At 42.3% G+C, this 14,735-nt stretch overlaps 1 protein-coding gene across 1 annotated transcript in view; it reads right to left on the reverse strand.

Moving 5' to 3' along the window:
• Positions 1 to 14,735, reverse strand: part of LOC137635464 (actin-related protein 8-like) — a 140,353-nt gene that overhangs the window by 115,894 nt on the left and 9,724 nt on the right. The window contains exons 2-3 of the mRNA XM_068367926.1: positions 6,346 to 6,519; positions 3,961 to 4,071 (exon numbers count right to left, since the gene is read on the reverse strand). Coding sequence (XP_068224027.1) covers positions 3,961 to 4,071; positions 6,346 to 6,519 — 285 coding nt within the window. The remainder of the gene's footprint in view (positions 1 to 3,960; positions 4,072 to 6,345; positions 6,520 to 14,735) is intronic.

The following is a 14,735-nucleotide window of genomic DNA, read 5'->3' on the forward strand; positions in this document are numbered from 1 at the left end:
GACAGGAAAGTCCGCCTTCCTCCCATTCTACGGGAAAGACTTCTTCCTTGGACAAGAGCAAACAGTCTGTCAAAGTCAGTTCCCCTTCGATTTCCGCCTCCGAAATTAATCATTCACACGGACGCATCCTTATCAGGTTGGGGCGGCTATTCTCAGCTCAAGAAAGTTCAAGGTCTTTGGTCTCCCTTGTTCCGCCAATTTCACATCAATGTGCTGGAGGCCATGGCAGTTCTTCTAACCCTGAAACGTCTCGCTCTTCCCAAGAAACAACACCTTCGTCTGGTCCTCGACAGCGAAGTGGTGGTCCGCTGCCTCAACAGAGGCGGGTCAAAGTCAGGGCCTCTGAACCATGTTCTAGTAGCCATATTCTCCCTAGCAGCCTTGAACCGTTGGCATCTTTCAGCTGTCCACCTGGCGGGAGTCCGGAATGTAGTGGCAGACGCCCTGTCCCGGACCTCCCCTCTAGAATCGGAATGGTCACTCGATCTAAAGTCATTTCGGTGGATTCTCTCTCAGGTTCCCGGTCTCCAAGTGGACCTCTTCGCCACGGAATCCAACCACAAATTGAGAGTATATGTGGCTCCCAATCTAGACCCTCAGGCTTACGCCACAGACGCCATGTCACAGAATTGGGACACCTGGGAAAAGATTTATCTCTTTCCCCCGGTGAATCTTTTGCTGAAAGTTCTAGACAAGCTGAGATCCTTCAAGGGACAAGTAGCCTTGGTCGCACCCAACTGGCCCAAGAGCAACTGGTATCCTCTCCTGCGAGAGTTGAGACTATACCCTCACCCGATACCCAATCCGGTTCTGTCTCAGATAGTACAAACACGCGTTGTGTACGCTTTCTCAAACATTCAGAGCGCCCTAACTTTATGGACTTTATGAAGTTTGCGGCTATGCATGGTGCCAATATTGATCCTCAAAACACCTTGTTCCTAGAATCGGATAAACGGGATTCCACCATCCGCCAGTATGACTCTGCAGTTAAAAAGTTGGCAAAATTTTTGATAGACTCAGACGTGAACTGTATGAACTTGAACCTTACAGTCACTTTCTTTAGATCTTTATTAGAATCAGGTCTGGCAGCCAATACTATCACCACTATTAAATCTGCTCTGAAAAAGATCTTCCTAGTGGGTTTTAACATAGACTTAACCGACTCTTTGTTAGCTTCAATTCCGAAAGCTTGTGCCAGACTGAAACCGGTTACTCGTCCTACCCCGGTGACCTGGTTCCTTAATGACATACTCAAATTGGCTTCTGATACCATTAACAGTTCTTGTGATTACATTCCCCTTCTCAGGAAAACACTTTTCCTGGTGAGCTTGGCTTCCGGGGCAAGAATTTCTGAATTGGCAGCCTTGTCGAGAGACCCGGGTCATATTGACTTCCTGCCTTCGGGAGAGGTCCTTCTTTCTCCTAACAAATTCTTTTTGGCTAAGAACGAAGACCCTCAGAACAGATGGTCCTCCTGGAAAATTGTTCCCCTCACGCAAGATCCGTCTCTGTGCCCTGTTACTACTCTTAGGTCTTATTTATCCCGGACCTCCTCTAACTCCTCGGGGCCTCTATTCGTTAGAGAACAAGGCGGTACCATTACTATTAAAGGGATCAGGCAACAAATTTTGTATTTTATTAAACAAGCTAACCCTGACTCTTTTCCTCTTGCACATGATATCAGGGCGGTTGCTACCTCGGTGAACTTTTTTCACCACATGAATTTTACAGACCTTTCCAGGTATACAGGGTGGAAATCACCGTCAGTGTTCAAGAAACACTACCTTAAACATTTGGAAGCCCTAAAATTTTCTACAGTGGCCGCAGGGAGCGTAGTTACTCCCAGGTAACTCACAGGTTAATACCTTGTCTCTTTATCTCTCCCTCTTACCTGCCTCATTTATACCCTATTGTATTCGTTGGTCTCGCACCTAAATACTGTTATTATATTTGTAAATTTTTATACTCCTGAGTATCTGTATATATTATCACTCACGGCATTATTATACCTACCTTATTGGATTTATGTTCATATTTAAGATACCCTTATAATTGTTTTTTGGTACTCATCTCTGATTAAAAGCATCCTGTATTTCCCTTACGCTTATATTTTTTCCTTTATTTTGCAAGTTTGGTGACATTTCTCTTGTATAGATTCACTGGGCGGCACAGGTTCGAGCCCAGAAAAGGGATTTTGACGTAGGAAAAATCTATTTCTGGGCGAAGGACCTGTGCCGCCCAGTGAACCCTCCCAGCTCCTCTCCCTTGGAGTCCCCAAACTTTGGGTGCTAAGGAGTTGGGTTCTGAGCGGATGCAGTGTTAGTAGTACCGAGTGAGGTTGAACGGCTCTCCTCTATTGGGGTTTCTGTCGTGGATGAATCTAAATAGTGCGGGACCTCTGGATTATACGCCCAATTTTACTGGGCGGCACAGGTCCTTCGCCCAGAAATAGATTTTTCCTACGTCAAAATCCCTTTTTTAAACACTATATAATCAGTCATGGAATATGATAAAGAGAAATTAACCTACAGAGGAGAATCCTTTTCACATCATATTTTATCACAAGTTAGAAACATGAGCTTAATTCTGAAACATGCATCCTTATTTTAGATCACAAGCTTATCTGTTAAATTCAGATATTTCACAAGAATTGAGATAAACACATTTTCATTCTTGTAATAAGATACAGAGCATTTTTGCATTGATTTAAAAATAGAAACTTCAAAATTTTCAAGAAAACCTACATAAAAACTGGAAATAAAAGAATAGAAAATAGTTGTTCCATCAGTGCTATAAAAACTGCAACTACCACATGAGGAGAATATGTTTTGACACATCTTAGTCAAATTCAGATCTTCTGCTCTAATTGAAATAGACCAAGTTGTAACTTCTGCCATAACATTTCTTCCTTCTACAATGAACTATTTCTTTCTGTATCTATGCCTCTATTTCTGTAAAGTATGGTGACTATCCTTCTTTGAAATTTAATTATTCAACATGTAAAGTAATTTGCTTATATGCATGTAATGATTTATAAAATGAAGTCTGATGTTCTGTATCCCATAAGATGAGCAAATAGACCAACACAAATTGCTGTCTCTTAACTCATGCCAAATGAATTCAACTCATCCCAGAAGAAGGAGGCACAATGAATGATTTGGGAGTCCCTTCTCTCTACGGGTATCTCAGGATTAGTAACTGGCACAGGTACTTTTTGGGTCCATTTTATATATAAATATTCCTCATTATAAAACATGAGGCTGTGTATTCTTTTTTTGTCAGTCAGAAAAAAGATGCACCATCATTCCTAAAAAATTACATCTTAAATTTTCTTATCATATCACTCAAGTTACCAAACAGCTAAGTTAATGAGAAGCACAAAATTATCTTTGTGGGTAAAAATTATTGTTTACACCACTGTTGTAAAAGTATATAAATAACACACTTCAACAAGGCTAGCTAAGAAATTCATATAAAACACTTATTTATTTGAAGGCATGATCTTCAGGCTTCGGCCATGTGACAGCCGTGAGATAAAAACTGCGCAAAAACAAAGGGGAAGACGCGAAATTCTCCATCAAAAAAGGTTAAGGTACTTAACTTAACCGATGAGGCAGAAGCAAAACCATTCATACTCTCAAATTTGCACAAAAACTTGACAAAACAAGCAGAAAACTCCCAAAGCAAGCAAACAAAATGGCGCTGCTAGAAGGAATGGCGAAACAGCGAACATGATGGCCATCTTTGATTTTGCCACTTTACGGAGTTAGCCCAAGGTTCTGGGAGGGTCACCCCGGCTAATTTTGCAGTGCATTAGCACAGGATATCCAAAATATCATTGAACGTTTGTCCCCAAATAGTAGTCACGGATCCTTAATATTTTTACTCAACTATTATAAAGAAAAACTCACTACACTTCTACTAATAAAGAAAAACTATGTGCTATTGTACAAAGCTTACCTGAAGAACAAAACAGCTGAAGAAGCCTAAACCATTCAGCAATAAATTCATAAGCTTCTTAACATGGTCTCGGTTGTAGATATCCGGAATAATCAGTACCGCTCGATAAAACTGTAAAAGAAAATAATTTACATAAAAAACAAAACATTTTAAGAAACTTCAAGTCTATGCCATTAGAAAATATGCAGTTAATTTTAACATCGTTTCATTAATCTATTATTCATATGCATATTCATGACCTCAAGTTACCAGCTTCCCAGTTTTCTTGATTTTTAGCAAGGACAAGTTCACCAACACATGTACGACCTGGAACCAGAGGTATGTCTCAATTGATATCTTACTATTGCTGAACCTGTAGCACTAATAGCAACACTACTCTTGTTTGCCTTGTACTGTACTTGATTTGCAGAGTACTGCTGCTTGGACACTTCTCAGAGCTCCTGTTCATTAATCATTATTTCTTTCACACCTTAGTCTAGCGAGTGTAATCAGCAAGCGATAAAACCAAGTACGTATTCTAGATTTCAGTTACTTTTCTGTTGCTGGGATTGTTTTTTGGAGTAAACTTTTACATTCCACTGAGAATTTAGATTATTTGCATTCTGCTTCATTCCAAACTCTGGTTTCTGTGATTTGTGTATAAAAACATATTTTTTCATAATACAGTATATGATTGGGTTACTACCAAGAATAACAATAATAATTACAAAACTATATTGATATTTTCTTGATACAGCAATAGTAATAATATTTCAGTGGCAAAATTAGAATTATTATTTTCATATGACAAAATATATTCATTCAATACATGTAGTCAACATGTTTTGAGTAATGTACTATGTTTGATTACATACCATTAATACAGGCTATGGCATAATAACTTTACTATACAGTGTACATTATAGCAGTTATCTTATTTCCCTTCAAATTGATTGAATATGCGCCTTCAAAATGCACGCAAGCCTCTTCATTTTTAAAAAAAAAAAACTTACAGTCACATTCTATTCACCTTTTTAAGTCTCCCTTCACATATTCATACAGGGGGCAACCAGCCATGATATACTTTTACTTCTCACTGTAGTCTCTCCATGAGATTAACAAATATTTTTCAAAGATTTCAGAAATAAGAAATATAAGCTAAAATACAGCTCAGGGACAAATTTCAACAGAGGTCCCAAAACACCTCTTCACTCAGCAATCTCTCCTATTTAGGCTTTGGTAAAGCAAGAACCTCTGCTTCTAGCCAAGTTATATCAATAACATACTCTGAAAAGTCAAAAGTTAGGCAAGAAAATTGCAATGAAGACTTTATTCACACTCCTTACAGCTGGAATGTGAACACTCAATAATGAAAACACGAATGGTGGTAAATATCAGCAAAAGCTAAGAAATTATACAAATCTGTCAGGAAAGGAAGAATTACATCATCCAATAAATCTTCATAACTTCAAAATAAAATCTGCTCCATCCTCAACCCAAGAGTGAGCAAGAGGCTTTGATTATACAGAAACCTTGATAATTGTGGACCTGCAGTTGAAGACCTTGATAAGGCCGAGTTCAGATAACATAGAAAACTATCTTTAAACCATGCAGATTCATTGAGTATTGACTAATCATGCAGATGCACTTACAAAAGCCAGTAAGGTAATGAGAGTGTACTTCCAGCATGAAGAAAAGCCATTATGCAATAAAATAATATTTTAAGAAATTCGGAAGAATTGTTAACAAAACATTAAAAGATAATAAATACTGAAATCATAATGAAGACATGTTGGGATTTTTTTTCCTTTTAAATGAGTACAGTAAAGCGAATACACAAGGTGTTGTTTGTTTGAACAAAAACAAAGAAAACCCTTATCATCAGAGACGCAGTTTTGTGTTTCTTTGTGTGTGTGATCAGTGAGCTGATAACTGCATGATTAGGCACATATATAAGCTGATAGGGTTGGGTTAATTTTTTTAGTAGATTTGGGAACAAAATTTGTACTCTGGCAAACATAAAAGGAAGAAAATAGGTTAATACATTAACCCACTGGACCATGCTGTGGTGGTACATTCAGTATCTGGTGAGAATGAGGTTCTCTTCTTCCTCTGGAGATTTGTCAGAGGAACTTTCCATGAAAAACAAAAGGGCTATTGAGTTATTGGTTTGATATTAAAGGAACATCAATAAAATTAAACACTAAATAGTGAAGTGGCATGAATTATTGGCTGAAGCTTCAAGCTGAGGATGCCGAGTGATGAAGTGAGGAGATTCACAACTTATTTATAAATTAGTCATGCTATGAATAAGAGCAATTGTCTTAAGTAAGATAGTTTATACTAAGAAGGCTTTAGGTTTCCATTTGTATATGACCATATGTAACTCACAAAAATGAAACATACCTTTAAATCTTTCAGGGGGACATTGAGGACAGAAGATATACAGTGACCCCATATAGTCTCTAAATCTGCTAAAACTGCAGTAATAGAGCCTCCTAGGCCACTATGAATATTAAGGTCGCCTCTCACAAAAGGGAAATGGACGTTGTACTCTAAATCTGGGTGAAGAGACAGTATCTAGAGGAGAAAAAAAATGTCTTTCAGTAACATTATACTAATCATAACTTTAATATAATTTTTACATGAAATAGCAAAAACCTAATAAAGTAATATATTTCCCTTAATCTAGTGGTGAACAATGAACTGACTACCTATAACTGAAGTAATAAGAGTGAAGGTCTAATGAATTGGTTACTGGTATGGATGCAAGGTACCCGAAGGGAATTGATAGATTAAAAATCCCAAAAATATGTTATTTTCATTAGTAAAATAAATTTTTGAATATACTTACCCGATAATCATGTAGCTGTCAACTCCGTTGTCCGACAGAATTCTACGGAAGGGATACGCCAGCTATCACTATACTAGAAGGGGGTGTACTCACCAGCGCCACCTGTGGCCAGGTACTGCAGTACTTCTTGTTGACACCACCTCAATTTTTCCTCGGTCCACTGGTTCTCTATGGGGAGGAAGGGTGGGTCAATTAAATCATGATTATCGGGTAAGTATATTCAAAAATTTATTTTACTAATGAAAATAACATTTTTCAATATTAAACTTACCCGATAATCATGTAGCTGATTCACACCCAGGGAGGTGGGTGAAAACCAGTGTACATGACTATAAGATAGCTAAGTATCCCGTATTTCATATAATCAGTTATTCAAAATAACAATGAAATAATAAGTACCTGGTAAGGAAGTCGACTTGAACCATTACTCTGCCTTTAATAAGTTCGTCTTCCTTACTGAGCGCAGCGTTCCTCTTAGGAGGCTGAACAACTCTAAGGAGCTAAAGTATACAGGGCTGCAACCCATACTAAAGGACCTCTACACAACCTCTAACCCAGGCGCTTCTCAAGAATGAATTGACCACCCGCCAAATCAAAAAAAAAAGGATGCGGAAGGCTTCTTAGCCTACCGTAACAACCCAAAAAACAACAATAAAAGCATTCAAGAGAAAGGTTAAAAAAGGTTATGGGATTAAGGGAATGTAGTGGCTGAGCCCTCACCTACTACTGCACTCGCTGCTACGAATGGTCCCAGGGTGTAGCAGTTCTCGTAAAGAGACTGGACATCTTTAAGATAAAATGATGCAAACACTGACTTGCTCCTCCAATAAGTTGCATCCATAATGCTCTGCAGAGAACGGTTCTGATTAAAGGCCATCGAAGTGGCTACGGCTCTCACTTCGTGGGTCCTTACCTTCAGCAAAGCAAGGTCTTCATCCTTCATGTGAGAATGGGCTTCTCTAATCAGAAGCCTTATATAATACGAAACCGCGTTTTTGGACATAGGCATCGAAGGTTTCTTGATTGCACACCATAAGGCTTCTGACTGTCCTCGTATAGGTTTTGACCTATTAAGATAATATTTCAGAGCTCTGACAGGGCAAAGAACTCTTTCTAGCTCGTTACCTACCATGTTGGAAAGGCTAGGAATTTCAAACGATCTAGGCCAAGGACGTGAAGGAAGTTCATTCTTAGCTAAAAATCCGAGCTGTAAAGAACATGTTGCAGATTCGGATGTGAACCCAATGTTCTTGCTGAAGGCGTGAACCTCACTAACTCTTTTAGCTGTTGCAAGGCAGACGAGGAAAAGAGTCTTGAGGGTAAGGTCTTTGAAGGAAGCTGATTGGAGAGGTTCGAACCTAGGAGACATAAGGAACCTTAAGACTACGTCTAGATTCCAGCCTGGAGTGGATAAACGACGTTCTTTAGAAGTCTCGAAAGATTTAAGGATGTCTTGAAGGTCCTTGTTGGAAGAAAGGTCCAAACCTCTGTGGCGGAGAACTGAAGCCAACATACTTCTGTACCCTTTAATCGTAGGAGCCGAAAGGGATCTCTCATTCCTTAGATGTAATAGGAAGTCAGCTACTTGGGTTACAGAGGTATTGGTAGAGGAAACTGCATTGGCTCTGCACCAGCTTCGGAAGACTTCCCACTTGGATTGGTAGACTCTACGAGTGGATACCCTCCTTGCTCTGGCAATCGCTCTGGCTGCCTCCTTCGAAAAGCCTCTAGCTCTAGCGAATCTTTCGACAGTCTGAAGGCAGTCAGACGAAGAGCGTGGAGGTTTGGGTGTACCTTGTCTACGTGAGGTTGACGTAGAAGGTCCACTCTTAGAGGGAGAGTCCTGGGAACGTCGACCAGCCATTGTAGTACCTCTGTGAACCATTCTCTTGCAGGCCAAAGGGGAGCAACCAGCGTCAGCCGTGTCCCTTCGTGCGAGACGAACTTCTGAATGACTCTGTTGATGATCTTGAACGGTGGGAATGCGTAAAGGTCGAGATGAGACCAATTCAGCAGAAAAGCATCCACATGAACTGCTGCTGGGTCTGGAACTGGGGAACAGTACAAAGGAAGCCTCTTGGTCATGGAGGTGGCAAACAGATCTATCGTAGGCTGACCCCACAAGGTCCAAAGACTGTTGCACACGCTCTTGTGAAGGGTCCATTCCGTGGGGATGACTTGATCTTTTCTGCTTAGGCGATCTGCTGAGACGTTCATGTTGCCCTGTATGAACCTCGTTACTAGAGTGAGGTTTAGACTTCTTGACCAAATGAGGAGGTCCCTTGCTATCTCGTACAGCTTCCTCGAATGGGTCCCTCCCTGCTTGGAGATGTAAGCCAAGGCTGTGGTGTTGTCGGAGTTCACCTCCACCACCTTGCCTAGCAGGAGGGACTTGAAGTTCATTAGGGCCATATGAACTGCCAGCAGCTCCTTGCAGTTGATGTGGAGCGTTTCCTGTTCCTTGTTCCATGTTCCCGAGCATTCCTATCCGTTCAAGGTCGCGCCCCAGCCCGAGTCTGATGCGTCCGAGAAGAGATGAAGATTGGGGGTCTGAATCGCTAACGATAGACCCTCCTTGAGAAGGATGTTGGTCCTCCACCACAAGAGAGTGGTCTTCATCTCTTTGGTGACAGGGATAGAGACTGCTTCGAGCGTCAACTCCTTGTCCCAATGAGCTGCTAGATGGAATTGGAGAGGGCGGAGGTGGAGTCTCCCTAACTCGACAAACAGGGCTAACGATGACAGGGTCCCTGTTAGACTCATCCACTGTCTCACCGAGCAACTGTTCCTCTTCAGCATGCTCAGGATGCATTCTAGGGCTTGGCTTATCCTTGGGGCCGATGGAAAAGCCCGAAAAGCCTGACTCCGAATCTCCATTCCCAGGTAAACTATGGATTGGGAGGGAATGAGCTGGGACTTTTCTAAGTTGACTAATAGACCCAGTTCCTTGATCAAGTCCAAAGTCCAGTTGAGACTCTCCAGACAGCGACGACTCGTGGAGGCTCTTAACAGCCAGTCGTCTAAATAAAGGGAGGCTCTGATGTCCGATAAGTGGAGGAATTTTGCAATATTCCTCATCAGATGCGTAAACACCATAGGAGCTGTGCTTAGGCCAAAACACAGGGCTTGGAATTGGTACACAACCTTTCCAAAAACGAATCTCAGGAAAGGTTGGGAGTCTGGATGAATAGGAACGTGAAAGTAAGCGTCTTTCAGATCCAACGAGACCATCCAGTCCTCCTGCCTGACCGCTGCTAGGACCGACTTCGTCGTCTCCATAGTGAACGTCTGCTTGGTGACATAAGCATTGAGCGCGCTGACGTCCAGCACCGGTCTCCAACCTCCTGTCTTCTTGGCCACCAGAAAGAGACGGTTGTAGAAGCCCGGGGATTGATGGTCCCGGACTATAACCACTGCCTTCTTCTGTAACAGGAGTGACACCTCCTGGTGCAACGCTAGCCTCTTGTCCTTTTCCTTGTAGTTGGGAGAGAGGTTGATGGGAGAAGTGGTCAGAGGGGGTTTGCGGCAGAATGGTATCCTGTAACCCTCCCTCAGCCACTTGACAGACTGGGCGTCTGCACCTCTTCTTTCCCAAGCTTGCCAGAAGGTCTTGAGTCTGGCTCCTACTGCTGTCTGGAGAGGAGGAGAGTCAGTGTTTGCCTTTTGAAGTCTTGGGACCTTTCCTAGACCTGCTCCTGGAAGAGTCTGGACGGGAGCTTCCTCGACTGGGGGCTCTGCCACGAAAGGGCGGAATAAACCTTGTAGCAGGAGTATCGGCCACTGGGGTGCGGTAAGTTCTGGGAACTGAGGGAGCAACCTTAGCCTTACGAGCTGAAGAGGCCACAAGGTCATGAGTGTCCTTCTGAATCAGGGCCGCAGACAAATCCTTGATAAGCTCTTCGGGGAACAAGAACTTAGAAAGCGGAGCAAAAAGGAGTTGAGACCTTTGACAAGGTGTGATGCCAGTAGAAAGAAAAGTGCAGAGTTGCTCCCTTTTCTTAAGTACTCCTGAAACAAACATTGATGCAAGCTCGCCGGACCCATCCCGAATTGCTTTATCCATGCAGGACATTATAAGCATGGCTGAGTCCTTGTCCGCAGGGGTGGTCTTCTTGCTCAAGGCCCCCAGGCACCAGTCGAGAAAATTGAAAATCTCAAAGGCACGAAATATACCCTTTAAGAAGTGGTCTAAGTCGGAAAAGGTCCAGCAGACCTTAGAGCGCCTCATCGCTGATCTACGAGGAGAGTCGACCAAACTTGAGAAGTCAGCCTGGGCAGAGGCAGGGACTCCCAAGCCTGGTTCCTCTCCTGTGGCATACCATACGCCCGCCTTAGAAGTCAGCTTAGTAGGTGGGAACATAAAGGAAGTCTTCCCTAGTTGCTGTTTGGACTGCAACCAATCCCCTAACATTCTTAAAGCTCTCTTAGAGGATCTAGCAAAGACGAGCTTAGTATAGGCCGACTTAACAGGTTGCATGCCCAGCGAAAACTCAGATGGAGGAGAGCGGGGGGTAGCAGAAACAAAATGGTCCGGGTATACCTCTCTGAAAAGAGCCAGGACCTTGCGAAAGTCAATGGAGTGAGGAGAAGACTTGGGTTCCTCCACGTCCGAAGAGGGATCTAGGTGCGCAGCTTCCTCCTCAGAAACCTCATCACCAGAGTGTTGCGAAGTGAGAGGTAAAGTAACAGCGGTATGCTGAGTAGCAGAATCTTGACAAGCGGGTGCATAAACACTTGCGGTTTCATCCTCAAGTCTCTGTTGAAGAGGATGAGGGCTGGTAACGACAAAGTCAAGAGGTTGGGAAGCAGGAGGTTCTGCGGCGGTCTGAGGAGCAAGAGTGGAGAGAGGAGACTGAATCAAAACCTGAGGTTCAGGCAGCAAAGACTGGTCAAGTAGAGTAGAGGAAGGTAGGTGCATGGGTTGAGGTGGCTGACTCCTAGCATGAGCTTCCTGTCTCAAGAGTTGCGCTTGCTGCAAGGGTTGTGGGTGCGCAGTAGCAGGTTCCTGTCTCACGAGTTGAGGTTCTTGAGGTGTGAGCTGCGAGAGTTGAGGTAGCGGCTGCGCAGAACGCAGTTCCTGACTCACGAGTTGAGGTTCCTGAGGTGCTAGCCTTAAGAGTTGAGGCTCTCGCCTTGAGGAAAGTTGAGGTGGCTGCAGCGAGAGCTGAGGCGGCTGTCTCATGGATGGAAGAGGTTGTCGTACCTCAAGAGGTTGTTGCCTCGATGGTCTAACCGCAAGAGGAAGAGGAGGAAGTAAGGCATAAGACTCCTGTTCCCATTGTTGAGGTTGTCTTAAGGAAGGCGGAGGTTGCTGCACAACGTTGGTAACTGGCAACTCCGACCGCGGTAAGGTAGCCTGAGGAACCTCAACTTCGTACGCCTGGCAGACTGGACTGCGGTGAGGCGGAGCGCTCGCAGGAGGAGGTGTAACCTTCTCAGCCTGAAACTCACGCATTAAGACCGCAAGCTGCGACTGCATGGACTGCAGCAAAGTCATCTTGGGATCAACAGACGCTAAGGTCTGCTGAGGCAAAGCCTTAACAGAAGATGAGGTCTGTTGAGGTATCGCCTTACCTCTCTTAGGAGGTGTACAGTCACCTGATGACTGCGGAGAGTCAGAGCTAATCCAATGACTGCATCCGGGTTGTTGAACTCTTGAGGTCTGGACTTTACGTTTAAGAGGTCTTGAGACCTGAGTCCAGCGTTTTCTCCCCGAAATTTCTCCTGCAGACGAGGAAAATAAGGGCTCAATCGTCTGCGGGTGGGAGTGACGGTCTCTGTAAGACACGCCCGCAACCACCGAGGATACTTCTGTGCGCCGATCAAGGCCTGCCGAACCCTTTTGCCCTTCGACATTGCTTCTCCCCTGGGCTTGGGAGCTTGCAAGAGGTCCCGGACTGGGAGGACGACTGGCACGCACAGAAGTACCCTCACGCACAACACTGACACTGACACTAGTACTCGGCACCGCACTGACACTAGCACTTGGCACAGCACTGGCACTACCACCTCCCACTGCACTTTTGACCTTAAGTTCTTTGACGTCCGCCAAGAGAGACTTATGGTCACTAACTACCGATTCCACTTTGTCACCTAAAGCCTGAATGGCACGCAAAACATCGGACATATCAGGCTGAGCACAAATAGTAGGTTCGGGGGTAGCCACTACAGGGGGAGGAAAAGGTTGAGGATCATGAGGTGAGGAAAAAAGCGAAGAGCGAGAAGAACTCCTCCTAACTCTCTCTCTCTCTAACTTAGTTGAATATTTAAGGAATCGAACAAATTCAAGTTCCGAAAGTCCGGCGCATTCCTCACATCGATCTTCCAACTGACAGGGTCTTTCCCTACAGTCGGAACAAGCGGTGTGAGGATCAACCGAGGCCTTCGGAATACGCCTATTACAAGACCTACATCGTCTATGGGGAGGGGCTTGTGAAAGGTCGGACATCTTGAATCAAAGAGCAAGTCAAGGGGGATTCCAAATCAAGCAAAAGATCGTTAACCATTAATCAAAACAAAATAAAAGCTATCTAAGCTAATAGAAAAGTTTCCAGTATAGCGAAAGCTGAAATCTTAGAGAAATACTTCACCAAAAACCGTGAACAATACTCCAAAATTATAAGCGTATCCAAGAACGTCTTGCCGGAAGCACGACAGAGGAAAAATTGAGGTGGTGTCAACAAGAAGTACTGCAGTACCTGGCCACAGGTGGCGCTGGTGAGTACACCCCCTTCTAGTATAGTGATAGCTGGCGTATCCCTTCCGTAGAATTCTGTCGGGCAACGGAGTTGACAGCTACATGATTATCGGGTAAGTTTAATATTGAAAACTCAAGATTAAGATATCAACAATAAGTTTGATTGTATTTCGTAAAATTCGTAATTCAAGAAAACTATGAAGTTCACAAATGAAAGATTTCCTATTCTAAAACTACTTCATTGGCACAGTGAAATATATACAGTATATATATATATATATATATATATATATATATATATATATATATATATATATATATATATATATACATATACATATACATATACAGTATATATATATATATATATATATATATATATATATATATATATATATATATATATATATATATATATATATATATATATATATATATATATATAATATATAATATATATATATATATATATATATATATATATAATATATATATATATATATATATAATATATATATATATATATATATATATATATATATATATATATATACAGTATATATATATATATATATATATATATATATCGAATCTATTTTTGGGTGAGATAGTCATGTCGTCCTGATGGAAGGTTCCTATAAGTAGCTTTCTAAGGGATATTTGGCTACAGTAATATTCCCAGAGAATTTACCTCTAGGTCTCCAGAATTCTAACTCCTGGTGCGAATATCCTTAAAATTTCTCTTAAGGATATCGCACAAATCAGGGGACGAATATCTTGATACGACACATAACAATCTTCACCCAGAATAGCTTTTTCGCTTCGAGGGGGAAAGTGGCAAAAATAGAAGAGGAGCCGTTATCAAGGTACCCTTCCTCCCGTACTACTATTGAGTATCTAGATGGCGCTGTATCCAAGATGGCACTTATTCCTTGTAGCGTTGAGCATGGTGCTACAGATATAGTAGTTTTGGGGAGGGATCCTACCAAGGCCTTTTCTATGGAAAAGGAGAGCGGGTCCATCAGGACGACATGGCTATCTCACCCAAAAATAGATTTTTCGCTTCGCTCAAAATCCGTTTTTTTGGGGGGCTCAAGCCATGTTGATTAGGAACAAAAGTATAAGCTATATGAATATCCAGACATTAATATATGCAGTTTTAATTAGGATATCAAAACTCTGGTATACTTTATTTCTTTATGAATTGTAGGGCGAAATAAAATGCAAAATTACATTAATCATCAT

This window comes from Palaemon carinicauda, unplaced genomic scaffold (assembly GCF_036898095.1).
Source record: "Palaemon carinicauda isolate YSFRI2023 unplaced genomic scaffold, ASM3689809v2 scaffold128, whole genome shotgun sequence".
In the NCBI taxonomy this organism is placed as follows: Eukaryota; Metazoa; Arthropoda; class Malacostraca; order Decapoda; family Palaemonidae; genus Palaemon; species Palaemon carinicauda.